General features: G+C 44.6%; 1 protein-coding gene and 1 pseudogene across 1 annotated transcript in view; one reads left to right on the top strand and one right to left on the bottom strand.

The window, feature by feature from the left end:
* Positions 1-3,139: 3,139 nt before the first annotated feature.
* CHRNA9 (cholinergic receptor nicotinic alpha 9 subunit) overlaps positions 3,140-27,843 on the top strand; it is a 118,063-nt gene continuing 93,359 nt past the window's right edge. Inside the window, exon 1 of the mRNA XM_086964501.1 lies at positions 3,140-3,269. Within this exon, the coding sequence (XP_086820627.1) occupies positions 3,206-3,269 (64 nt within the window). The 5' untranslated portion in view covers positions 3,140-3,205. The remainder of the gene's footprint in view (positions 3,270-27,843) is intronic.
* On the bottom strand, positions 20,008-21,653 carry LOC147725285 (uncharacterized; annotated as a pseudogene).

The raw sequence follows: 27,843 nt of genomic DNA, 5'->3' as shown, positions 1-27,843 counted from the left end.
TGATACAGGTTTGATTCCTAAAGAATCTCTTTTTTGTATCAACAGTGTACAGCTAGTCATTATAAGAAACAAAATAAGGCTTTCGTTGTTTGCCAGAATGTAGGGCAAACATTAAACAAATCAATGTTACCAAAAACACATTTTCCAGTCTGGAGATAGCACTTTTATTTCCATTACTTCAGACTCCACTCCTCACAATGCCAGACAATGCATTGAGGGTTTTATTAGTCCCAGTGACCGTGTGGCATAACGGCCATATGAGCCCTCATTCTATGACCCTGGGGCACTTTGGTATTAAAGAATGGGTCGCAAACGCTTGTAATTTCCTGACAATTAGATCTGGGGAAAAGCAGTACCTAGCAATTACTGCTTCCCTGAGCATACCAAACAAGTTGATCCTCTGCATACATATTTTCCTTGCTACTCAAGGAAATATTCTTCAAAACAAGGGGCAAGATATCAAAGACAATTACTAACATAGTGAAAAGTGTGTTGTCTTGCTTTCTTATGTGGACAGTCTGTGTTTAATTGGTTGATGTTGTATTGTAGTGTAGTCCATATCAGAGCCTCCCCTGATTCGATGTCATTTAGAAAGGCACTGAAAACATGGTTTTTCAGTACTTAGGGGCAGACCAAGGTCTTCATGCTATCCTGCTGTAGCGACTGTTTGAGCTAAGCGCTAGGACGCCCTCGGGTAACCGCTGCGCTTTATAAATGTATATAACATAACTTGATGATGGGAGTGGTATTGACTATTGACTCTCCCATTTCCTTGCATTAGCCAGTGTGTTTAAGATGAATGAAGCCTCATTCCTATGAGTGTTCTCTACTAATTCTAGTTATGTTTATTATTGTTTGTGTTTTAATTGCAAGATAAAAAAATTAAAAGGTATGATAGTTTACAATACATAAAATTTTCTCCCTTGTATTTTTCTACTTGTTCTTATGGGCGGTTAGTGTTATTCCTTGCCTCATCTGATTTGTATGTGCCTACCCTGTGGTTCCAGTGAGTGGCCTGGTGTGGTGTTTGACTTACTCCAAGGCTTGCCTGGAGGAGATTTACACCTATTTGGGTTATAGTGCCATTGGAGTAGATCTGGATCTAACTTTTGTAGATAGCAATTGTCTTCCTCTATTGAAGGTATTTTTTTATTAGCATATCCATCAACCCCTACTTAGTGTTCCCATAACTCCTCCCATTTATCAACAGATATTCCCCATTTTCCAACTACACCCCTTTGTCCCCATCCCCATATTTACCTCAAAAATATAGATCTCCATGTGCCATGTTGTCCCCGCTTGTGGCAGAGAACCCCAAACAAGTGAGAAAGGGCAGGCATTAATTAAGTAGATATCTCCTCTCCGCCCGCGTTAATGAATAGCAATTGTGAGTACTTAAGCTGGTGAGACTGGACTACTGCTTTGGTGACTAGGCATCATGGTGCTTGTGTGTATGTATGCTACTATAGATGACAGAATAAACCTAACTTGTTATGGCCTCCTTTTTCCCGTGCACGTCCAGTGTAGGGAAATCTACAAAAGACCTCCCTTGTTGCCAAGATAGACATCATTGCCAAGATACGCCAATATAAACTCCACAATAGAGCCAACGAGTTAAAAGCATACACCCTACTCAGCACGCCTAAATAAAAGCTGTGCTTGGTTTCAAGATAAAACTCCTCCCACCTTACTTAGGGAAACCCACAACTAGTTACCATCATGGTTCTCCGACTTCCAACAGTCATAAGGCACAAAGGCACCCACCCTAAATTCCTTAGCAAAAACCCCATACCTTTGGGAGTCACATTGGAGTAACTGCATTTATAGCAGATGCCACTCTAATACTTTGAGGCGAAGCAGCAGCAATAGTGCCAAGCCTACAAAACGCGACGCCACTGTGGCGCTTCTGGGTCGGAGGAATGGTCCTAAGATGCAGCAGTCCATTGCATGCCACTGGTTTATCTCACAAAGGTCTGCTAGGGTAGCAGTGAGGTGCGCCCAGTCGGAGGACAGTGTGAGGCAGTCCCATAACATGTGTAATAAGTTGGCATCTGGTTTGTGGCATGACGAAGGTAACTGGGGAACACGGTATGACGTCTGTGGGGGGTGAGATAAGCTTGGTTTAAGATGGAGAACTGTATAAAGTTAAACTGAGAGTTGCTGGAGATTTTACGGGGGTATGCTGTAAGGAATTCCCACTGGAGGTTTTGAGCTGAGTCGTGCTCCCTTTGGGCCCTTAAAAAAGTCAGTGTGACCACTGAGAGGGTATTCATTCTTGCAGAGCAATTATTGTGTTTAGATCTTGAATTAGCCAATGTTTAGGTCGTGAGTCAGCCAAGACCTTTTAATTTTACTAAAATGCTTTATAAATGTACTTACTTATAGTCAACCCTCTTCGCTCATTAGTCCACTGTTGTGTAACTCACTTTTTTATTCTGAGCACTACAGCTTACAGCAAGGGGCACTTGCTAAACCCACTTCAGCCTCTGGTTAACTTCACCCTGAGTGACAGCATTCTGCTGTTTCACAAAGCGCACATCCACACAAAGGAGCAATGGCAAAGCGTGCTTTGTAAGGCCCCAAACATATTTTTGCTTTTAGCCATTGTTTATTTATTCTATTAGAGAAAGCCCAGAAGCCCCTTCAAAATTAGATTTTACAAAAACCAGGCTAAAACAAACACAAACTTTGACAAAGCGAAAAGGCTGTTTAGCCAACGCCAGGCATGTTTGCTTTGCCAATGCTTGTTGATATTTCCGAGCACTACCACCTGACTGTCGAGTGAGGTTACTAGTGTACATTTACGTATATGTGTTTGAAAGCACATTAACTGAAAGCCATGCAGGTGATATACATTTCACAGGTGCAGTTTGAAGTGGACTCCATGAAACGTGAGACAGGCTGATGTCCAATTGTAATTGTCACTGAGCCACCACGTATCGGCTCACTCTGGCCTGTTCCGTGCTCTGAAGATTACAAGCGCTCTCGGGTTGCAGGGAAGAGACCTTCGGAGCGGCGCGAGCTGCGAGAGGCCTTTACCTGGGATCAGAGAAGACGGTGGGCCCGCAGCTCTGACGGGACAGGACTCCACCGATGTCGGTTCGCTGCACGCGCGCTCCGCTCTGGGGGTGAAGATTGTCTGTTCTGGCACGTTGCCAGCTGCAGGATTACTTACAGGATTTAAGGTTCGACGTATTTCGCCAAAATGAAGAGAAATGGCCACGCGGTCGCCTCGGTGTGGATTCTGTTTGCAGCTTGGAATCTGAAAGGTGAGGAGGCATTAAGTGGAACGATGATGAGTAAGATGCACTGAGGGTATTTTTCATGTATCATGTTTACGTTGACGTCATTTTTTCACGTATATTATTTAAGCATTATTTTCTGTTTTAAGTGGGTTGTTTAAAGGTATACACAGTGCTTTAAATGGAAAACATAGGGGCAGGTACTCATCAAATTGAGATAGAGGAGTGGCTATGGGTTGGGCTAGAGGTGGGACATGATACAATGACACTACTTTCATCTGTTGTGTATTCATTTTGTACTTGTTAGTAATCTCAAATTTACCATATGTGCGGATTCCCTCTGCGCATGTGACAGAACACAATAATTAATAGCTCTGCTGTTATGACCCACTAAAATATGTATGCAGACCAATACACTTTAAATGATCTTGACCTATTCTGCATGGTCTTTGGCCAGAAATGTGTGCAAACCGATACCGCTCAACACTGTGATTTTTAAACCTTCCTTGTCTGATAATGAGCCCTTGCTGTGATTCAGGCCAGCCCTGAGTGACGTTAGGCCACCAATGTACTGTCTTGTGCCAGTAATGTGGGGACCAGGTTCAGCCGTATCAAACCTTGCCTCTGGAATTTCAGATCTTTGCTCGGTGCCTTGTTCCTCACAGAGAACACAGACCATGAAAAGATCAGGACGAGCTCACGAAGAGTAGCACTTAGTTCAACATGGCATGCATGCGAAAACTTGTGAAACAAAGGCGAGACTTTTAGCTTTAAATTATATTTTAACTTTCTCATCCTTTTTCCTTTATTATGAAGCAAGCTAACAGAAAATAAAAGTGAAACGTATCTCTCTAATATTAACTCCTAGGTATTCCCAATATGTTGACATGTATGCATTGGGGGTCCGTAATGTAAGTGGTCATGGTCCTTCCACCTATCTTTACTACATGAAAGGAGATTGCAGGGGAAAACTCTGGCAAACCAGCTTCAACATGCACACTCATAGACTACTGATTTACAATTTTTTCTTTAAATCGGGTAAACCCAAACAGTATTTAAACAGTCCTGGGCATTGTCCCTCCTTTGGCACCAAAGTTTCCAAGAGATCCTCATTTAAAGGGCACATCCTTGTTTCCTCTTATACACAATGGGCATATTCATGCATCCTGTTCTATTTATATGGACTGGCCAGATCAGAAAATGTGAAGGAATCCTCAGAAAGAGTTTGACAAATTAAAAAACATGAACATTGGTCATCACTGTCAGGGCCGGACTGGGAACCAGAACCGGCCCTGGCAAAGTGCTCGGCCGCCCCCCCCCCCCCCACCCCCCTCCAGGAGGAGAGGGGAGGGGGGAGAGGTGCGACCGCGCTCTGTGACAGGGCCGGTTTTCGGCCGTTTTTGTTACAGGGCCGTTTTTCCAGCATAACGGCCCTGTAACAAAAAACGGCCCCAGGGGCCCAAAACCGGCCCCAACCATGCGGCCCACCGGGGGATTGCCCGGTGCCCTCAAAGGCCAGTCCGGGCCTGATCACTGTGGGTTAGGCTAGGCCTGCATGGTGTTGTAGGCCAGCATTATGAGATCTCAGCACTGTGGGGTAGTGGGTGTTGGTAGTTTAGTATGTTAATTTGGGTCATTGCTGCACACCGGACAAGCACTGTGTCATACTGGTTCTGCGGAGCAGAGGAGAGGCAGTGATGGGTGGGACCCTTGTTGGTTCATGGTTTTTAAGCACTATGGAAACCAATGACCAACATTTTTAGGTTCTGAATGGGGAATGTTAAACACCTCAACTATCCCTATTTATGAGTCATGAATGAATCCAACAGCCAAGGTGTGGCACAGCCGAGCATGAAGGCTGATATGTAATTATGTCTCCCTCCCACCGGATCTTCTTACATTGTCGTTCATTGGTATCAGAAGGTGAATAGATAAATATTCTAGGGTACATTCTTTGCAACATTATGCACATCTCATTATCTTAGCTCAGTTATCCCTAAAGATGACATCACATTATTTGAACAGTATTATTATTCATTCATTACAGCCACCACACTATAAAATACTTACCATCTGCCACCCTCTGTTTGAAGCCACCGACCTTCTAGGAATTTCTAGGGTCATTGTTCTCGCTATCCTACGTAAAACTTGGAAATATGTTTGAGACCTCAAATAATCAAGACTGACTGACTTGTGGTGTCTTCTGGCTGAAAATGAAGCCAGCTGACCCCTTTTGATTGTTAGGCTAGGTCAAAGACAGCTTTAGCTGTCGTATCAGCATTATGAAATTAAAATACATCCATAAATAAAAAATGCATACATGTAGAGGGGCATTTACTCAACCCTCTTCATCCATGGGTCTGTTCAGCTACCATTCACATTCTGCTTCCACGCTCCACAACAAATAGCATGGGGTAAAGTGTCATGAAGGGAACTAACCATCTTGCACAGTGAGTGACAACATTTTTCCTGATCACGGGCAAATTTGCCTTAAAATGTGCACTTCAATGCCAGGCTGGTGCTTTAGTTAAGTTTAGTTTAGTTACTTTAGTTACTTTAGTTTAGAAATTATTTTTTTCTTTCCACTTTTTATCAATTTTTTTGTCATTGTATTTGTTTAAAATAGGTCTTTAGGTTACAGTAATTAAGGGCCAATAGTAGCCTTTCCTTGCACCAACAAAGATCATACTTCCATGTGATGTGTATTAAAACTAAAAAGGGGTTCAAAACCAATTGGGGAGAGGATGTGGCCGAACGGCTAGAGAGGTCGACCTTGAAGCTGGGGAACCGGGTTCAAGTCTTGACAGGGATGCTCAACATCATGTGAATCTGGGCAAATCATGTAATCACGTGAGTACCGGGCCATTTAAAGCACTGGGTATACACAATACAGGGTGACAGCGAATAGGAAATTTGCTGGAGTGACTGGCCCTACCGGAAATATGAACGTTGGCTAAGCCCATTACAGTTAAATTACGGTGTTGTAATCATAAACCGTGGATGTACCAGACATCAAATATCCTGCTTCCCGCCATCTAAGTAGCCATCTACAGATCCACCAGAAACCACCTTTTCTCATGTAATTGTTTTGTTTACTGGCATTTCTCAAATATTTTTTATTTACATTGTTGCTTTTTCTTTCTTGCATCTACCACACTCAAATCAAGTTCTGTCTTTTCTTCTAAATGTATTATGTATTTTACATACACACACGCATGCGCGCACACACACACACATACACACACACACACACCTCTTCCTAAATCGAACCCATTTTACTTCCACACTAACTCACATCAACCGTTTTGAAACCAGGCATTAAAATACTCTCTACTAACTACAAGCAAACAACATTTATTATCAAATCATGCCAGGAGAAAGAACCTGAGGTTCCCAAATAATGCTAAAAAGCCATATTCGAATGCAATAACACAATATTACATACAATACATACATCTGCCCACATACCATCTGACACCATCACACATGCTATCTACATCATTAGAGACACAGCACACATAATAGGTCTCTCTAACATACACATAGGCAGACAATCACACACATGCAATGCCTGAAGCTTGCACTTTTGCTGTGCATTCAGTACATTGAGTGGCTCAGGAGCATGCGCCACAGCTTTTGTGGTGCTGTTTAGTGTTGTGGGGCACCAGCACTAGGCGGTTGGCTGTCAGTGCTTGTGTCACTGTGGAACTTTGCTCCACATCGTTCAACCATTCAGTGGTTGTTGGAACTGAAGTATGGTGCCAGAGCCACCCAGGCAAGGCAGAAAAAGAGCTATGACAAACGCTTTGCCTGCTTGCCCTGGCCTGCCCATAGTAGATAGTGATGGTTGCATGTCCGAACCACGCATGCATTTACCACGCAGGCCTTTACAGTGCGATCTGAACCACGAATGGGTCTTTACAGCACATTCCCTTACCACTCAAGTTGTTACGACTTGCCTTAGGGAAAGTGCTGGACTTTGGAATAGTATAATTTACTAATTCCAACCCCAGTCTGCACAAAGGTAGGGGAACTGTTTTACTTAAAGTCTACCATCAGTCCAACAACGATTTACTTAGGGCAAGTAGTTGTAACGACTTGCGTAGTAAAAGAATGTGTAGTAAAGATGCATTCGTGGCTCAGACAGCGTTTTAAAGGCACAGAATGGTTCGAGCTGCATTGTAAAGGCTGTTTTCCGACAGTGACAACTCCAGAGGTTAGAACCTGGCTTGTCAGACATTAGTGTGAATCCTGGGCCAAGAATGTAATGCTTCTTTTGTCTTAGCCATGTGTGATAAGCATCATCTGTTTCTAAGTATTAAAAAATGTTCTTCAAGGAAAGAGAAATCAGGGCATCTGGCACTGTGAGTGGTTTGGCCACACAAACGGCCGAATATTTAATAAAGATGACAGGCTTGCTTACAATTCAAAATCTATAAATGTTGCTGAAGGAGAGCAGTACTTTGAAAAGCACATGGTCTGGGGCCTTATGCCCCCTCGGAACAGGATCCTTCTAGTGATCGCTCTTGCAAGAGCCACGAACCTCATTTTTGTCTCTTTCACTTTTCAGCAGTAGAGTACTTTTAGACAACAGCTCCACATGAGCCCTTTGTTCCAGAATACCACAGGACAGGATTCTCGAGGCAACCCTCAGTGAAGTACACTAAAATGTAAAATAAAGTCAATTAAGAAACTAATCACAAAAACTACCTAGAGCTAAGGCCTATGAGTTATGGCGTCAGACATTAAAATATGCAAATGCTTTTCACGATCAAGTCCCCAAAGCATCACTTCTCTCTATAAATATAAAATATACATGCATTGTTCCTTTTTTGCAGAATAATTTTCTGCTTAAATTTGCCTGCAAAACACCAATTAATAAATAGTGTAATATTCCCATATTACATGTACTACGAACATATCTAAATGTATCTCACTGATAGAATTATGGTTATCATACATTTTACCAAGCATACCGTGAAGTACATTTGTCACCTTAAATAGGACATTTCATCATGGATTCATTGTCTTCACCTTAAGTAAATTTTCTCTTTTCTTTTATTTGCACTTTGTGAATAATTGGTGACAAATGTGAATTCACTCCATACTTAAAAAGGTTGCATTCGGTGTTTTACCTGCATTTGTTCGCACCTGTTATACAACAAATTCTGCCTGATTCCTGCAGTAATGTTCCTCTGTTGCTGTTATCTTGCCTGCAGCTTTGTGGTTTACTGGTAGCACTAACTCCTAAATGTAATCCCGGTTGCCCTAAAAACATTTGTAATGTTATCTCTCCAGTGAACCAGAGATTCACTTCTTCATCTCTTCACAGTTAGACAACTGCTTTTGATTAAAGATCTCCTGGAATAGAAGCAGATGCATAATTTAGCAGCACCCTTGCTGCAGCTCCCCAGGAATCGAGAGTCCATTACATCAGTAGCGGCCGGTGTCAGGGAAAAAGGGTGAGACAGCACTGGTGAGGGGGTTTCTACATTAACAAAGTAAAACATGACAAACAAAAAAAGAACAAACCTGCCGCCTCGCCGCTCTCCTGCTCCTTTGATTCCACAGCAGCACAGGCTGAAGCTCCCAAACTCCCGTACGGCTAATCAAGATGCTGCTCTCATGCTGCTGTCAGCAAGAGAGAAGCGCCGGGATCGGCCTGAGCGGGCTAGATGTGCGCTCCCACAGGGCCTGAGAGCCTGTGCCTGCTGTCTCCAACCCAGCAACAACTCAGCTCGGGGTGGAGGCATCTCAGTATGTATGTCAGTTTGGCCATCCTAAGATGGCCGGCCAAACCACCATGCGCACTTGCAGCAATGTCCACAACTCCTCCTCCATGCCGGTCATCACGATGGCCCCGCCCCCAAGACAGCTCTGGGAAGAAAAATAAAATTATAAAAAACCTATTTTATTATAATTTTATTTTTCCCAGGTTTGCATCTGCTGGCAGGGTGGGAAACGCTCCTCCGCCATAAAGGAGAAGCTGCCCCTAAATTACACGGTCTTGTCTAGACTTGCACTAGTAAGCTAATGGTTGATGAAAAACTTCATTCGATTCATCACTCACATTGCCTCCGATTACTTCGTGGTTGGTATTGTATGTACTAACAGTCCTCAATTTGGGGCTGCATAGTTCAGTTGGTATTTGAGTTCATGGGCATTACGGCATTGTAGGCCTTTTAGAAAGCACTGTTTGTAAATTGCTTTGATGGGAAAATAATACATGCAGAACAATGCAGGAAATACTATGTTGGTGCCTATTGCAACTATTCTTTCAAGAAACCACGTATTATGTCATGTCTGCCCTCACAAATGCCATCCAGTGCTACCCTTCATAAACCTATTATTTGATAAAGTATTGCGGGCCTCTTGGCTCTGCTCCATACTAAAGTATTTATCAACATTGCACACCTACACATTTGTATTTGAAAAAATAAATATCAGAAATTGTAAAGAACACTTAACAATGGAAATGTTTAAAACAGCAATTGAGAACAACTAATGAATGGTAAAGGCAGCAAGCCTAGCTCCAAGGTGCTATCTCAGAAAAGTTTAATTTGTTCATGCTTACATTTGGATGAGTAACCACCTTTAAATCAATCATGTTGGCTTTGCCAATGCTTGCTTTTTAATAGTACATTGTAACCATCAAATACATAATACTGACCTGCTAAATTTTATATATGAAGCATATCTGTCAATTTGTGGTTCTGGAGTGTAACTTCGGGTGTCGGCAACTGCTCAGGAATTAATAGTTACAAAAGCTGATATATTGTACAGATTCAAACATACACATCGCACTAAATGCTCAAGGTGCATCTGTTGCTAAAATTGATTGAAACCTTTTTTATCCATCTAAATTTAATACATCTCTTCCTTAAAAAAGTTAGAGCAGCCAGTTCAGTAAAATAAATATTGCTTTCCCTGTCATTACATGCATTTTGGGACTGACATTACCCTTCCTCAGGAGATCACCTGCATATTAATAGTCCAACGTCTTTAAGGAAGAAGTACTATAAAAGAAAAATTTACTTTTAAATAAACTTAGTTATGAACATATCGTCTTCAGTACTTAGTGTGGAGTGTAAGTTTGAACCTACACAATATATTCTGGTGTGGGACTACACATTGTAACCTAGAGCCGTACATTTACATTGTATTAAACAAATGAAAGCTGTGGATTATGGAGGATGCACCACTAACTGTATCTTTAAAATAATTGCAATATTTTGTAAAAAAAACATGGTTGATTTCAAAGTCACGGTTATGTTATATTAAACGTATGTGATGACAATAGGGTGGGCGGATGAATTCACCATCGCAAAACCGTATGAAGTCAATTTAACTTCAACTTATATTTACAGGTCTACATCAATGTGAGTGGGCTAAAATAAATGTCCAGCTAAAATATTAAGCATCCTTCAAAATGTAACTCTCTCGTGTGAATATCAAATGTAAGTACATTTTGAAAAAATGATGAAAGATTTTACATGGTTTCTTAAGACTAAAGGTAGAATCAGCATACGTAAGTCGAAAATTCAGGCGGTTTGTGTTCCCTAAAGAAATACTCCTAAGAATTCATACAATCACACGGTCTGTAGTGGTTACTGCAGAACTTGCCAGAAACTCCCAGATGGGTCATAATGGAGAAAGAAGGGTTACACAACAAGTGCATCACAGTATTGCGAACTTCAGAAAGATATATAACCAAAGTAGACACTATACTCTTTGCTAGCTCAGGATTTCAACATCAGCTGAAGGGAGTAAGCAAAATCTATACCTATCCTAAAGGACACCATAATTGGAAATCCCTCACATTCAAATTAAAACAATCAACCATTAGAGAAACAGAGGCAGGATTGGAAAAGGGAGCCAAGCAATGACATCCCTTCACCCATTTGGCAGAAATACATGTCTGTTCCGAAAACTAACATTAATGTGCAAACAGATTACACCACATAGCACATTTTAACGGGGTATTATTGGACGTCAAGCAAACTATTCAAACTAGGTCTTATAAAAAAAAGATGGTTGCTTGAGGTGCGACTGCCCAGATAACAATTGAATGCACATCTTTGTGGACTTAAGAAATCCTACATTCAGGTGTATATAAATAGCTGACATAATCTATTTTTTTTTTTGAAAACCTTTATTGACATTTCTACCAAATACGAGTATGGGCCTACAACCCCCGGGGCTGGCCGCTAAGCAGTTAGATGAGCAGAAAGCAAATTTTGAATCACGTGCAGAACCTCGGGGAGCAGAATCACCATGCTAGCGTAATCTTAGTCACTGAATAGCACAATTAGAAAAACAGGATATAAAAGGTTCTCATTTTGTAGTATAAGATGGAAGGATCAGGTGCCGAACAATTTCCCAGCAGTGAAAAATGGCAGGCAGAATAGTAAACATGTCAACAGTAAACAGTAATCGGTCAAATCAATGGCGCTAAAACAGGCGGTTCAGGATATAAAGAAACATTACGATCAGTTCGCGCCTGCTAGTCACTTGCCCCAAGACCCAGAGATCACCACGAAAATTGAGGCACAGATGAAAAAGCAGTGATTGATACCAAAGGAAACCCACTGCACTGACCCAGAGTAAGAAAAAGACAAAGGAAGATAAGAGAAGAGAACAAAGGCCATAGAAACAAAATAAAAAATAAAAATCCCCTCCCCCAACTCCCCACCCTGCACCCCTGCAGATGACTACGGCCCTCCCCCCCCAGCAGTGTGCCTGTCGCCCAAGAACCAAACCCGAAATATAGAAGAACAGAGAAAAAGGAGACAGAAAGGAAACCCCACCCAACGGGGAAATGGAGGAGGGCGATAGTCTCTGCGCTCCCGGTCTCTCCCCCCCGCCCTAACAAAGGGGGCCCCCCTAAGCCAGCACGAATAAAGTTGTCCACCGTACAAAAATTCCCCGGGGAAACCACAAACCCCCCGCCCCGGAATCCGTCTGTTAATGAAGCAGTCCCGTTACCAATAGGTCCATCGTGAACAATTCAACCCACAATCTCAGCCTTGGCCCCGTCTATCAAAGTTGCAGAGTCCCTCGGATAAGTAAAGCCCCATCCCCGGAAAGTCAAAAGTCACACAGTAGCAGCCGAAGATTGGGCCAGCAAATGGGAGAGGAATAGCAGATCCCTAAGCGCACGGCTTGCACAAACAATGTCCCTCCCCGTCTCCGAAGCCAAGCATCTTTACATCCGCCATGTTGGGAGACCGATTGGGGAGGGGGTGCGACTCGTTCCAATACAAGTTATAGTGTGGGCCATCAGTGTCCAGGATGGGGGAAGCAGTAGAATGTTCCGATGACTCTAGGACCGATGTTTCCGAGAACGTAAGAAAGTCACCAATCTCAGCACACACAATGAGTTCTATTTCCTCGGGGCCGGGCACAGCTTCCAGCACCGGGTCCAAACGTGCCCAACAGGAGGCAAGTCGGCTGCCTGGTCTCAAAAATCAAGTCAGGGCTTGCTCCCGGTCCAATGATCCCATCTGCTGCCGACAGCAAACGATTGACCTGGGCCCTCATCGTTGCGCGAAGCGCCGCAAGTTCCGCCATTACCATCCGCAAGGAAGGCCCACATTGAGTCCGTTCCGCCAAGTTCCGTACGTCCGCAGGCATAACGATCCCCACGGGGAAGCACCCCTCTGGGGCAGGATACGCCGGAGCAGAATCAAGCCGTGAGGGACGGGCCAGCAGCACGCAGCAACGCGCCGCGGGACCCCCGCCCCGGGGCACCAGCGGTGCTAGTGCCGGGCCTCCGGGCCGGGACCCCCCGCAACGCAGCAACGCGCGTCCCCGCCACCTCACCTCAGGTACAACACCAGGCAGCAGATGGTTGCAAAGTAGTCCAGAGAAATTTTCAAAAGTTCCAAGGACCGGACCAAACCACTCTCCTCAGTCCGTTGTTGTTCACTTTGGACCCGGGTAGACAAGCAATCGAGACCCCGGCTTCCAGTCTGGGTTAGGCCTCAAAACATTTTCGATTGCACTTCACCCCAGAACATCAGAAAAATTCCGTGGTCACACCATCGGGGTGCCGACTAGTTCACCCACACGAATCCGGGACAGGAGATCAGGATATTCGACAGGATAAGCGAGCGTAGGATGGAGGTCAGCGAAGCCGGGAGACTATGCGGCCATCTTGGTTGGTGTTGTAGCTCCTCCTGACATAATCTATTTGATAACCTCTTTTGACATTTGTTTATACAAGTCAGTTGTTCTCTTCAACATTGTCTTAGAATAGTGTACATGTGAAAAAACTAAAATAGAATAGATTGTCTAAAGCTTAATGGTGGCAAAAAAAGTAATTCTAAAAAACTGGAAATGTACCTCCTGCTGGACAACAAAACCTGAATTACTGACAAGTTAAATCTGTCACTGAGTGACCACTGTTCAAGATGTGAAATGATGTCCAACTCTTTCAATGCTTTTGGAATTATTTCCTTCAAATAAATAGCCATTATTAGATTTAATTAGACATTCTTTGACAAGAAGTTATATCTCCAGTGCATAAATTTTTGGCAGAAGAATTTTAGTCAATGTATTTAAGTCTTAAATGTATCTTTATATAATAATAATAATTAATATTTTTACCTAGAGTACACTTAAAATGGATGGTAGAACTCATGTCACTTTATCATTTGATTGGTTTGACAAACCTACCTGTTGGATATTTTAATATGTATAGTATCATTCTACTAAACTATCTGATATTAGTAAGAATGTTCATTTTATTCAATTGATACAATAGGACATTCAAGCCCAGTCCAACAATACAGTGTACATATTAAAAGGTTGCTGAATATTTGTCACCTTACTGTTTTAATGAAGTTACCTCACTATAGAAAGTCTAAAATGCATATAGCATTGTCCACTAACTAGTCACGCAGTCAACATAGAGTAGTTGTGGAGAGTATGAGATTGACAATGCCTGGTTGCAGGTTGGTTTTGTCTTTGCATTTGGACAGCCTGTCCCAACAATGACTGCCCCGTAGGTCAACATGGCTGCACCTTTTGTTGCTCATTTTGCAAGTCTTCAGGGAGGCTACAGTGGTGTCTCATTGTTCTAATGGCAAAGACAAAATACAAACAACACCAATAAAAGATAGGTGCAATGTTCAGGTTAGCAAGGTGTAGAAAGAGCCACTAAAAAAAGACAAGGTGAGAAGAGAAGCATTGGGACTAGACATAGTCCAACGGGATGATAACATTGTAAACTATCATGGATAAAGGACTGCAATAGTCAAATCAGAGGTGCAAGAAGAGACAAGGAGAAAAACTGGGAAATGAAAATGAAGGAGGTGAAGAGGGCAGGGCGACAGGAAGGATTCAAACAAGAGAAGTGATGTGCAGTGGGAGGTCCCAAATCTGGATCACTATGTTAACATAGTCATGTTAAGAGTTTACCACAATTAAGCAATTTGAACCAATAGGTAACAGAGCTGCGTGTGCATTCACAGCACAGCCTCTCTGACTGTACCACATCTGAAAGCCATGTATGAGGAGAGTTTGGAAGAGGGTCAGCTACCCCTAGATCAGCGTCCAGCCACTATTGTAGTTATCTATAAACAAGGTAAGCCAAAGGAAGACTGCAGCACCTATAGGCCGATCTCACTGATAAATGTGAAAACGAAGATATTAGCAAAAGTACTGGCGAATAGGTTGGCGACAGTTATGACCTCATTGGTCCCCTCGGACCAATCTGGTTTTATGCCAGGGAGAAACACGCCCCTCAATTTACCTCGTGTACACAACATAATGGCTCGTAGACAATACATTGAAAAAGACGCAGCGATACTGTCCCTCGACACCTCCATGGCGTTCGATTCCATAGAATGGCCATACCTATTCGAGATGCTGCAAATGGTGGGGCTGGGCCCCAAATATGTGGCCTGGGTGAGACTCCTCTATACTGGGTTATTGGGACAGGGGAGGGTTAACGGTTTTACATCCCGGACATTCGAACTCCGTAGGTGTACGAGGCAGGGGTGTCCGCTGTCCCCACTGATCTTTACTCTAGTACTGGAGCCACTCGCGGCCTGGATACACGGGGATGTGATGGTACATGACATGCGCTTGGCAATTGATGTACAAAACCGCATATCGCTCTATGCAGACAACATCCTACTTTACTTGGCATCCCCTTTATAAATCGATTAGTGTTGTTTTGGACATATTCACAAATGTTGGCAAATATTCGGGATACGCAATTAATTGGCACAAGTCAGTCTTGTTCATGCTGAAAGGAGATGTCTCCCACCACAGTGTGCTATAACGGTTGCAACTGACGGATTTCGCTACTTGGGGATTTTGTTACCTCGGACCCCGCCTGTTTTCATGACTCGAATTTGGCCCCACCTCTGGCCAGACTGCGTGCAGATGTGAAGCATTGGAGGACCCTGCCCTTGACACTGGTGGGGAGGGCGGCACTTTTCAAGATGCTGGCCCTTCCTCGCTTTCTCTACGTTCTGCATAACTGCCCCCACAAAGTCCCAGATTCGAATTTTAGAGCTGTTGAGGGTGAGATTAACACGCTGCTATGGGACGGCAGGGTCGCTAGAATTCCAAGGCAGAAACTGACAAAAAGTTGGTACGATGGGGGCATTGCCCTCCCAGACCTGCAACGATACTACTGGGCGGCACAACTGGTGACTGTTAACCACTGGATATATTACCCCCCAGACGACCCAGCGTACGCCCTCAACAGATACCAAACTGACCGCTCTGGATATCTGGGGGCTCTATACACCACTGATAGGAACAATAAGGGGAAGTTCTTCGGACCGACCAAACATACACTGGAAATATGGCGTATAGTCTAGGCTGGGTTGGACAGGCACTCTCTCACTAGCCACTCCATTGTGGTTTGCTCAAAAACTGGGAAGGCTAGGATATCAGCCCGAATTTGACAAATGGGACCTCATCTAGGCTGGGTTGGACAGGCACTCTCTCACTAGCCACTCCATTGTGGTTTGCTCAAAAACTGGGAAGGCTAGGATATCAGCCCGAATTTGACAAATGGGACCTCATCTAGTTATCCACAGTGGGGTATCTGTTCAAAAAGGGGGCAATACTGACCTTTAGTGAGCTCCAGAAACTATATCAGTTGGCACACGGAGAAATGTACAGATACCTACAAATCAGACACGCGCTGCAGTCAGCTTTTCCGTCTCTTGCAGACATACCGGAGTCGTCACCTCTGGAAGACCGCCTGCTTGATGGGCCTCTCAAGTCGAAGGCAATATCTTTAACCTATAAGAAACTGAGTAATAACCTTCCGGATACCTTCCCGTAGCTCAGAGAGCACTGGCAAGACGACATAGGTACTATAGAGGACGAAGACTGGCAGTCGGCACTGATGTCCCCACGTGAGGCAGCTATCACTCAGAGATTTCGACTGATACAACTTAGAATACTCCACCGCTTGTATATTACAGGGGCAGTCTTGTCCAAAATAGGGTCCAAACCTGATGACAGATGTGTAAGGGGGTGTGGCCAGCAGGCCACATTTTACCATACTCTGTGGTCCTGCCCCAAGGTACGCCCCCTCTGGGAGGGAGCCACGAATCACATGTTCACTGCCCTAGGAAAAGCTATAACACTAACCCTGCAACTCGGATTATTGAACATCTGGGAGGCCACTGACCTAACGGAAACAAACAACAATTCACAACACTGGGCTACACGCTGGTATAGAGAGAAGTGGCTAAGGGCTGGGGGGTACATAAACCCACCTCGTGTCACCCTATGGGTCAAAGAAATGGACAGATGTATGCTGGTAGAGACTGAGGTCTATAAGGCTAGGGGATGCCCCAAAAAATGGGACAAGAAGTGGTCACAATAGACCAGGCACAGGGGAGATTATGTGTGTCACCCACGATCGAAATGGAAATGCGAAGGCAAGAAAGACTGGTAGGAGATATGTAATGAGTAATCTTGATTGATGTTTGCTGGAATATTTTGGTGAAAGCATGCAATGTGTCGTACAATCATGTAATGTACTACTGTGATTTCAATCAATAAACAAAGTTTTCAACAAAAAAAAACCTAGAAAAACACAGCAATCATCTTGTCTGTATGTCCTGAGGTCAGGCAGTCTCCCTTTTCAAATATGTATTTGCTTACCATACACAATGTGCTGCTTGTAATTGGGAAAGCCTAATTTTCAAGATACATTCTTAAAAAATATATATGTTTATTGAGTGTCAAAGCACAAAACAATAAAAAGGGCCTGTGTATTACAAAAACCATCATATTATTTCACAAGATCTTCCATATTAGAGACGCCTTATCATGTCTCTGGTGGGGTCCACTCCTCTGGTGTCCTCGGCTACTGCCAATCCTGGATCTATCTACTGTCCCAGCAGTGTCTTTAGGGGGATAGTGAGTGTGTTTACAACAGTTCTTTGTATCATCAGGCTGAATCCTTACTCATATAGATTGAGTCAAAAGTCCATTTTTGTGTAGAAAAAGGATCTTTATTGATTCTAGTAAAAACATGAACAGCCGACACGTGTTTTGCCCCCTATGGTGATTTGCGCCAGGGCTTTTTCAAGGCTATTTACATATCAGTCTGCTCATTGCAGTTCTTCATCATTATTGTACTGTTTTCCAACAATCATCTGGTCTTTCAGAGAGTAAATTTGTGAGGGGAATCCCTAGGTTTCAAAGTCGGGCATCTGTGACTCGTTCCTGCCGCTTTCGCGTGTTCGCGGCAGGAACGAGTCACAGACGCCCGTCTTTGAAACCTAGGGATTCCCCTCACAAATTTACTCTCTGAAAGACCAGATGATTGTTGGAAAACAGTACAATAATGATGAAGAACTGCAATGAGCAGACTGATATGTAAATATCCTTGAAAAAGCCCTGGCGCAAATCGCCATAGGGGGCGAAACACGTGTCGGCTGTTCATGTTTTTACTAGAATCAATAAAGATCCTTTTTCTACACAAAAATGGACTTTTGACTCAATCTATATGAGTAAGGATTCAGCCTGATGATACAAAGAACTGTTGTAAACACACTCACTATCCCCCTAAAGACTTTACTGTTTAAAACTCAAGAGGTCCAGAGTTTTTTTGAGTGTGTTCCTCTTACACAAAACTACGTGAAAACTGATATAGCCTTGGATTCTCCTTTGGACCACTTCCCTTTTCTACAAACTGTCCCAGCAGTGTGCCTCTCTTCACCTCCCCCCCTCACTATTCCCCAGTCTTCATTCCGCTCCATGAGCCCCATACCTTAGTCAACTTCCTGGGGCATCTCTTGCCATATATATCTGCTCTTCCGATCTCATGCACTAGTCGATGTTAGATTCCCATGCCTGTATAGTCAGAGTCTCTGTCCATCCCCAGCATTGTATGATATCCTGCCGGGCCACTATCAATACAACATTTCAGAAGAAGGACGAGTATCTATCTAATGTTTGCGTCCTCCAAATCCCCAGTGACACCACCTGAGGGATAAGCTTCAGGACACCATCCAAGGCCTGTAAGACCCTCTGCTTACTCCGTCTCGGGCATTCCAATATTGTGTGTATGATAGTACCCCTTTGGTTATAACCTCTCAGACACTGATCATCTGTGATGTGTCCCACAGCATAAAGTCTGGTCCTGGTGTAATATGATCTATGAAGAAGTTTTAAATGAATCAGTCGAAACCTCACTTTAATGGCCAATTTCCTCGGTTATTTAATTGCCGTACCCCAGTCATCATCCCCCACTCTGCCCAGGTCCCTTGCCCACCTCTCCCTCAGTGCTGCTAGTAGGGGCTGTTTGTTATTTAACAGAGTGGAGGAGGTTAGGAATATTGCGAGTCTATGTAACTGTGCCTATAAAATCCGGAATTCAAAGGGCTTCTATTTAGCAATTTCTTGGTTGGGTTTGGTGCAAACCTGTAAAGTATGTTAGACTTGTATATCTCTCTGAAATGGTTGCTGGTTAACTCATTTTGTTGTTGGAGTTCAGGGAAGGGTAATTGATAAGCGTGGCTCAAATCCACCCGAGTGACTTACCGCACTCACCTATAATTACCAAGTAAGAAGTCAGCCGGACAGTGGAGAAGAAATAACAAAGTAATTTATTAGGCCAGAAACTCCCATATGAGAGGGCCCTGTCCGACCTCACCCCTAAGAGTGCGCCAAGAGGACTGACCCATCTCATCACAGCAATACATTATAACATGGTACAGCAAAGTAGAACACGCCCATACTGGAAAAGTACTGGACCCCAGAGAGGGCGAACAATGGCCTCACACAAGAGGCATCTGCACCTGCAATAGCAACATTTGGTTATCTCTGCCCAAGGCCGCGGAGCCGGGCCTCAGCGTCTCCAGCGCATGAGAACATTACTGATTAGGATTTTGTTATTAGTTTCGGCCACAGTTAGCTAAGAAACGAAAACTGCTGCGTTCAGGGTTTTTCCTATTCCTACGGGAGGGGGAATGAGCGAGTGTGACTCGCACGCAGAGAGAAGCACCCAAAATGGTGGCACACAAGCTAAGCTAAGAAAACTGAATATTATCACACGCATAAATGAATAATGAAATGGAGAATACAAACGTAAATGCATAAATTAATACATCATTAGTTAGACACATTATGCTAACTCATATATGTAAATGTAAGTGGGCTGGGCATCGGAAAATGAAACCTATCAGACCCTCCTTTTCGCAATATGTGGCTAACATGAGCGTAGCCGTTATTAGCCAAAAGATAAGGCCTTTACACATCATGCTAGGGACGGGGAAACATATCAATCAAAAACATCATCATCAATAAGCATCAACCAGTGAATATCAGGAAGCTCCATATCATTAGAAACAGGATACTGGCGAGTCAATCTTTTAGGAGATTGCAAATTACTGGCACACATGGAGCAACAAGGGGGAAGGCAATAAACACAGAGGCAACAAGTCAGCAATACACCCACTACTCCTACAACACCCATCAGAATCTTCCAGCCCCAAGAGGAGAAAACGCCCCACATCCATTTCTGAAGTGACCAAGTACCAGTGTCCTGATGAAGTTCAGTCGCTAATCTATGAAGCTTCTGTACAGCTAAGTTAACAGTGGGGGCCGAGTCTGGAATATACACACAGCAAGACGTCCCGATGACGCGACAGGCTCCACCCCTATCAGCAAGAATGACGTCAAGCACCATCCTATTCTGAATCGTAAATAATCTCATAGCCTGCATTTCGACGTACATATTAGCTGCGATGTCTGCCTCAGTATTCACTACTTTCTCCATCACCCATGACAGTCTCCGAATAGCCACACTGTTAAATATGGGACCCCAGAACGGCAGTAGACCCTTAGAAAAATCTGTCCATTGTTGTAAAGAAGTATCAGTCTGATCCACATCCTCAACTTGGAGTGCCCTCCTTGTACGCTGTCCAGGCATTATAGCAAACCGACAATGAGTTTTATGATAGTCTGAGGGTGCTACATAGACAGGAGGAAGCAGGTAAGCCAAATAGCAGATCCCACCCCAACCCTCAGGCAACCACAGGTATCCATTATCTCCACAAACGAAGTAAATATTCGGGGGAGTGACCGAGAAGGACTAAAGAGCAAGCGGATCGAATCAGTCACATTGCAAGAACTGTTCCCAACCTTTATAGGGCCTCTCCCCATGATACAGAAGAATGGTGAGGGCCCAACAACTGCCAGAGGCACCAAAGAATGACTACTACTATTTGTCGCAGGAGCGTGTCTATAAGCCAGAGAAGAGTTCAACTGTAGAAAACTCTCCCTAACTTTGTCAGTGTCGTTAGGAGTCACAAATCGTCCCACTTTCTTCGAACATGTGTCCAGAAATGTCTGATCGAAACGTCCGTCAGTAAACAGCTGTCCAAGAGAAGGGGTAGGCATAGGGCGTACTCGCATGGTCAACGTAGATCCTCTACTAGGTAATCGAGGATCTAGAAAATCGGGTTGTTGAAAGAATTTCACCATACCAATTAAAGTGTACCATCCCACACAACTATTCACAGGTGTTAAAGGGAGTGCCAGCAATCTATCCTTTTTATACGCAGCAGAAGGTAGCAACCCACAAACCCAACAATCTGTCACATTATACACAGCATGGGCATGATGTAGAGTCTTAATAAAAACATTATCACAGTAACCTTTGCGCAAACATTGGTCACCACAATCAACAGTAACCATATTGTGCTCAGGAAGGGCAGAAGGGGTAGGAATAAACATATGAACAGGGTAGGCTTTATCCAAGAAAAACAGTATTCCAAGAATTATCAGAAACACAATGATGAATATCACAATGGCCACAATTTTTGCTTTTCGGGGCAAAGCTAGCCATGGAGAGTCGGGTTCTGGTCTACGAGGAGCTGCAAAAGGCTGCTCCTCTTCAGGGATGGGACGGCCAAAAGGGTACATATTCCCTAACTAAAAGTCCAAAACTAAACTAAAAAGTAATCAAACAGTCACAGGCACACTGAAGCTGGCCAAGAGGGTTCTTCACCCTCAGAAGGGATCTTCTCCCTGTGTCCGTTAAAGCCTCACAGGCAGCCTTCTATTGTTCATTCCCTAATCCCACGATGGAGTCGCACAGCTTTTGCAACTCAGGAGCACTTAATCCGGGCCCAGGCGCAGTCCTAGTGTCCCATCTGACAATGTCTCGACTGTGCACCAGGGCTCTTCCAGCAGTCCGTCCCTAACACTTAACTATTTGTCAGCACCGTACTCTTCTAAGTCCCTATCTCAGCCCTTCTTCCAGTGCTCAGTTCTCCTTTCTTCCCTACCTGGGCCGCAGATTATAACGAGTGCTCCCTCGCACCTCTGGATCTGTGAACAGAATGGGGGGCTCAATGGCAGGGGACTTATCCGCTGATGTTTGCTCACTGTGATCAGAAGAGGCCTCACCACTAGCAATCAGAGCCGGTCTCTTCTCCTTTTGATCCGGCTCCTCACCTCCCAATAAAGCATCCGAGAAGGGTATGTACCGAGGAACTAGTTCGCATTCGTCATCAGCGACGCCTTTTCTCACCCATTCGTCATATGGCACTGGTAGTGGGACGCGCTTCACGTGCGATGCATGTGTCCACGCCTTGCGGCCCTGGATCCGGAGTGCGGTGCGGGTGGTAAGGAGAACGTGCCTCGACTCCGACCACCTTGGATCCAAGCAGGACTTCTGCTGGTACTTCTTGACGACAACCCAGTCCCCGGGTTTTATAGTGTGTCCCTCCTCCTCCGGCCGTGGCTTCAGGGTGTCTGCTACCTGCTGATGAACAGAACGGAGATCTTTAGTCAACGCATACAGGTAATCTATCAACAAAGGGTATTCTATTTCTGAGAAGCATTTAGGTCTATTGACACCCCACACATTGGCTGGACGGCCAAAAATAACTTTGTGAGGTGAGACGCCTGTTGTGGAATTGACTGTCACTCTAGTGGAAAGCAAAGCCAGGGGGAGTGCATCCGGCCAACGTAACCTTGTACTCTCTTGTATCTTGGTCATTTTCAGCTTCAACGTCCCATTAAACCTCTCTACCAAACCCGCAGCCTGGGGGTGTCGTGCTGCATGAAATTTCTGTGATATCTGTAGTCCCTTACATATCTATTCCATCAATTTGGCATTAAAGGATGTGCCATTGTCACTCCAGATCACCCGGGGCAATCCGTAGCGAGAGAAGTATTCCTTTATCAACATCTTAGCTGTTGAGCTAGCTGTACAATCCTTAGTTGGGACAGCCTCCACCTACCCACTAAAGGAGCATACCACCACCAGGATGTACTTGAGGTTATTGACTCTTTCCATCTCAATATAATCCATTTGGATCACTTCAAAAGGGAAAGAAGGAGGAGCAAAATTTCCAACAGGGACAGGTGTTCCCCCTGGATCCGGAGTGCGGTGCGGGTGGTAAGGAGAACTTGCCTCGGCTCCGACCACCTTGGATCCAAGCAGGACTTCCGCTGGTACTTCTTGACAACAACCCAGTCCCCGGGTTGTATAGTGTGTCCTTCCCCCTCCGGCCGTGGCTTCAGGGTGTCTGCTACCTGCTGATGAACAGAACGGAGATCTTTAGTCAACGCATACAGGTAATCTATCAACAAAGGGTATTCTATTTCTGAGAAGCATTTAGGTTTAGGGACACCCCACACATTGGCCGGACGGCCAAAAATAACTTCGTGAGGTGAGACCCCTTTCGTGGAATTGACTGTCACTCTAGTGGAAAGCAAAGCCAGGGGGAGTGCATCCGGCCAACGTAACCCTGTACTCTCTTGTATCTTGGCCATTTTCAGCTTCAACGTCCCATTAAACCTCTCTACCAAACCCGCAGCCTGGGGGTGTCATGCTGCATGAAATTTCTGTGATATCTGTAGTCCCTTAAATATCTGTTCCATCAATTTGGCATTAAAGGATGTGCCATTGTCACTCCAGATCACCCGGGGCAATCCGTAGCGAGAGGAGTATTCCTTTATCAACATCTTAGCTGTTGAGCTAGCTGTACAATCCTTAGTTGGGAAAGCCCCCACCCACCTACTGAAGGAGCATACCACCACCAGGACGTACTTGAGGTTATTGACTCTTTCCATCTCAATATAATCCATTTGGATCACTTCAAAAGTGAAAGAAGGAGGAGCAAAATTTCCAACCGGGACAGGTGTTCCCTTTCCAGGATTATGTCTTAAACAAACCATGCACTGCTGCACTAAGTGGGTTGCCATCTTGGAAATGTTCTTATTACTCCACACTGGGTCTAGTAGTTTACATATTCCCTTTGCACTAATATGAGCTGGCCCATGAGCCATTGTCACCACTGGGAGGACATATGCATCCAGGAGTAACCATCGTCTTTTGTCTGACACATCCGTCCAACACAAATCCGCGTCCAACCGTCACCCACCATCCTTCCATGTCCTCAACTCATCCTCAGTCGCTTTTTCTTGTATGTTCCGCACACTTTGTACAGTATTCATAAAAATGTCAACGTCTGGTACCCACCTAGCTGGTCCTGCCACAAACATTCGTGGGAGTTTTGTCCTAGCTGTCTCCTTAGCTGTCTGATCTGCAAATTCGTTGCCCCGTCCTACATCATCTACCACCGCTTTGTGTGCACTACATTTGATCACAGCCAGTCGTCTGGGAAGCGTCAATGCTGTCAATAATCGTAATATCAATGGACCATTCTGGATCCTTTGTCCGTGTGATGTCAAAAACCCTCTCTCCGCCCACAGTTGCCCATAACTATGAGCCACGCCGAAGACGTATTGGCTGTCAGTGTAAATATTCACGTCCAGTCCTTCACTCAATTCACACGCTCGCATCAATGCTATTATTTCTGCAGCTTGGGCTGAGTGGTACGGGACCCTAGAAGTCTCCACCACTGTTTTCAATGTCGTGACTGCGTATGCTGCAGTTGAGGTACCATCCGCAAGTTTGAAACAGGAACCATCAACATACAGCTCCCCGTCGGGATCATCTAGGGGAGTGTCCGTTAAATCTATCCTTCCCTTCGTCTCCTCCTCCGTCCGAAACAAACAATCATGGACTTCATCGTCCTTTTCATATGAAGGGATGGGTAGCAACGTGGCTGGGTTCAAGGTGGCACATCTTTTAATTGTAACATGGGGTGCGAATAATGTGAGCTCATAACCAGTGAGACGAGCACTAGTTAAATGCTGCGTCTGCGTTTTGTTCAATAATGTGTCCACAGCATGCGGTACCATTACTGTGAGATCAGAAACCAGCACGAGCCCCGCCGATTGCCTAATTGGGACCGCAGCAGCCGCTGTAGCCCTTAGACAGCTCGGCAATGCTCTCGCCACATTCAGACCCTCCAGGATATCGCGATTTCGCGATTTTGAGATTTGCCGCGAAATCGGCACTTTTATAAAAATGCAGCGATTTTTACAAAGGTGCCTGCGAAATCGGCACTTTTGTAGAAATCCCGGTATTTTTACAAAAGCTAATCCATGCCACATACTGGGGGGGTCTGACTGAGGGGCAGCAGCCGACGCCTGGGGGCCTGGGAAGAACATGTGCTACTTGACGACTCATTAGCACCCCCCTCACAGATGTTACACCACGGAGGGCGGGGGAGGGGCCCAGCAGCCAGGCAGACGTGAGAGAGTCTAATGGAAGCGAGAAACAAGGCCATGGGGAGCAGGTGCCCGTGTGCACAGGCAGGATGCAGGAGTCTCGGAAGGGAGGGACTGATGGAGCACAGAAACAACATCTTCTGTGCACATCACGGCAAAGGAAACTTAGCAGGTATGAGGTGGTGACACCAGAACAGAGGCCTCATGACCATTCATTTCACAGTAAAAAAAACAAAAAACCATTGTGCCACAAAAGGTCTTGTCTCAAAATAGGAAAGGTGATATATTTGTCGAGGTGGAGGACAGGGCTAGAGAGTTCATTAAGGTTAAGTAAGGTCAGGGATCAGCCAGCGTAAGTGCAGAGGGAGGCATAAGGGGAGCTGCAAGGAATGATATTAGGATTAGGGTTCAGGTCAAGGATCAGGGTAGCATTTATTTAATTTGTAAAAAAATAAATAAATAAACCAGTGCAAGGGCCCAAAATTGTTTTATGTAGCCTGCTGCCAGGGTTGGAGAATACCAAAGCTGCCTGATCTTGATTCCACCTCGTGCCTCTTCATTCCACCGCCCTGCACTTTCTGTCTCTTTATCTGATACTGAGGCTGTCTGGTCTTGATTCCACCTCATGCCTTTTTCTTCCACCACTACACTTCCTGTCTGTTTTTCTGAAGAATACTAAGGGTGTCTAGTCTTCAATAAATCAATGTCCCTGTCCGAGACGCAGGAAGCATATTAAAATACCAAAAAACAGGAGAGGCATTCACAGTACACATATAGCTGCAGAGAACCGAAAGTGCACCGTGCATCACGATGAGGCATAACTAGGGCCGTGAGCCAAAGGGTGTGCATCACTGTGGACTCAGGTGAACTCTGTATTTGACATCTCACTCGGTCACGCCATCACCTACTCCAGGTCTGGTTCGACAACATGCAGAGCACACACTTCAAGAGACCAATGGTGCGGACTGTCCAATGACGTCACGCCCCTGGAATACTTCACCACTTCATTTCCCCACGACCAGCACCAGGATTTGACACGTTGAGAATTCCCAAACCATACCCAGAGATACACTCGAATATCTGTACATGCTTTTCGAGGGGAAAAAAGTGTCTACATTGTAATTAAACCAAATATACATAGCTTCATGTTGTTAAATAACTAAAAAAGCTAAGATTTCTGTGTTTGTTGTAGGAAATATGGTCAAATAAAATGCCGCAAAATTGCCGCTAAATTTCCATATTTGTGCCGCTAAATTTCCATTTTTGTGCCACTAAATTTGCGAATCCATGCCGCTATATCCTGGGGGGTCTGCACATTGTCAAGCATAGCAGAAAAATAAGCGCAAGGTCTCTGTTTCCCGCCGAAACATTGAGTTAGGACAGACAACGCGCAACCTTCTGCCTCATGTACATAAAGTACAAAAGGCTTCTGGTAATCAGGAGTTCCCAGAACAGGTGCAGAACACAAAGCAGTTTTTAGTGAATCAAAAGCTTCTTGACATGCTGGAGTCCAGGGTAGGGGTTCGCGCACCTCTTTAGTAGTCAGATACAGAAGGGGTTTGGTTAGTAAGGCAAAATTAGGTATCCACTGGCGACAATACGAGGTTATGCCCAAAAACGCACGCACCTCTCGCTGCGTGTTAGGTACAGCCATGTTAGTTATCGCCTTGATGCGCTCCGGTGTTAACCTCCTCCCCTCCTTCGATAGGAGATGACCTAAGTAGGTAACCTCCTGTCGACAGTATTGAAATTTGGGAAGGGACACTTTATGTCCATTCCGAGCCAAATGATGCAACAATTTAGCCGTAGCATCCTGACACCCATCTTCGGTGTCAGACACTATCAAAAGATCGTCCACATATTGCAATAAAACATTGCCCTCGGAGAGTTCCAAATCATCCAATTGAGCCTTCAAAGCCTGACTATAAATGCTGGGGCTCTCAGCCTTGAGGAATTCTACAAAATCTGAAGCTGCGGCCAGCCAATGAGAATCCGAAAAGATGAAGGCTGTCAGGGTATACCGGGATACTAAAGAAAGCATTCTTCAAATCCAAAACAGAAAATATCTGGTGGTGGGAGGGATCATAGTCAAAATCGTTGTAAAATCAGAGACCACTGGATATTGGGGCTCAACCACTTTATTAATGTGGCGTAAATCAATCACAAAACGATAAACATCAGGTGCACCATCACCTGCATCAGCAGAGGGTCGTTTAAGAATCAGGAGAATGGGGCTATTACAAATGTTAGAGGCCGTCTCCTCCACTACACCCAACTGTATCAAATCCTGTATTATTTGTAGCAGAGCCATTTCACCATCCCTAGATATTTTATACTGCGGTATTCGGGGCAAACGAGCTCCCACCTTAACCCTGATGGACACGGGGTCAATATCCACCTTTTCCACATCAGTATCACTACTGGCCCACAATGTCTCCGGGATCCCCACGAACTCAACTGGAAGAGGCTCGTCTTTTGAGAAACACTGTTGCGCACGCGCGACAGTCGGACCCAAAGTGACGTA

Source organism: Lissotriton vulgaris, chromosome 3_2 (genome assembly GCF_964263255.1).
Source record: "Lissotriton vulgaris chromosome 3_2, aLisVul1.2, whole genome shotgun sequence".
Classification (NCBI taxonomy): domain Eukaryota; kingdom Metazoa; phylum Chordata; class Amphibia; order Caudata; family Salamandridae; genus Lissotriton; species Lissotriton vulgaris.
Note: the sequence above shows the minus strand (reverse complement) of the source record. Positions and strands in the feature narration are given on the sequence as shown.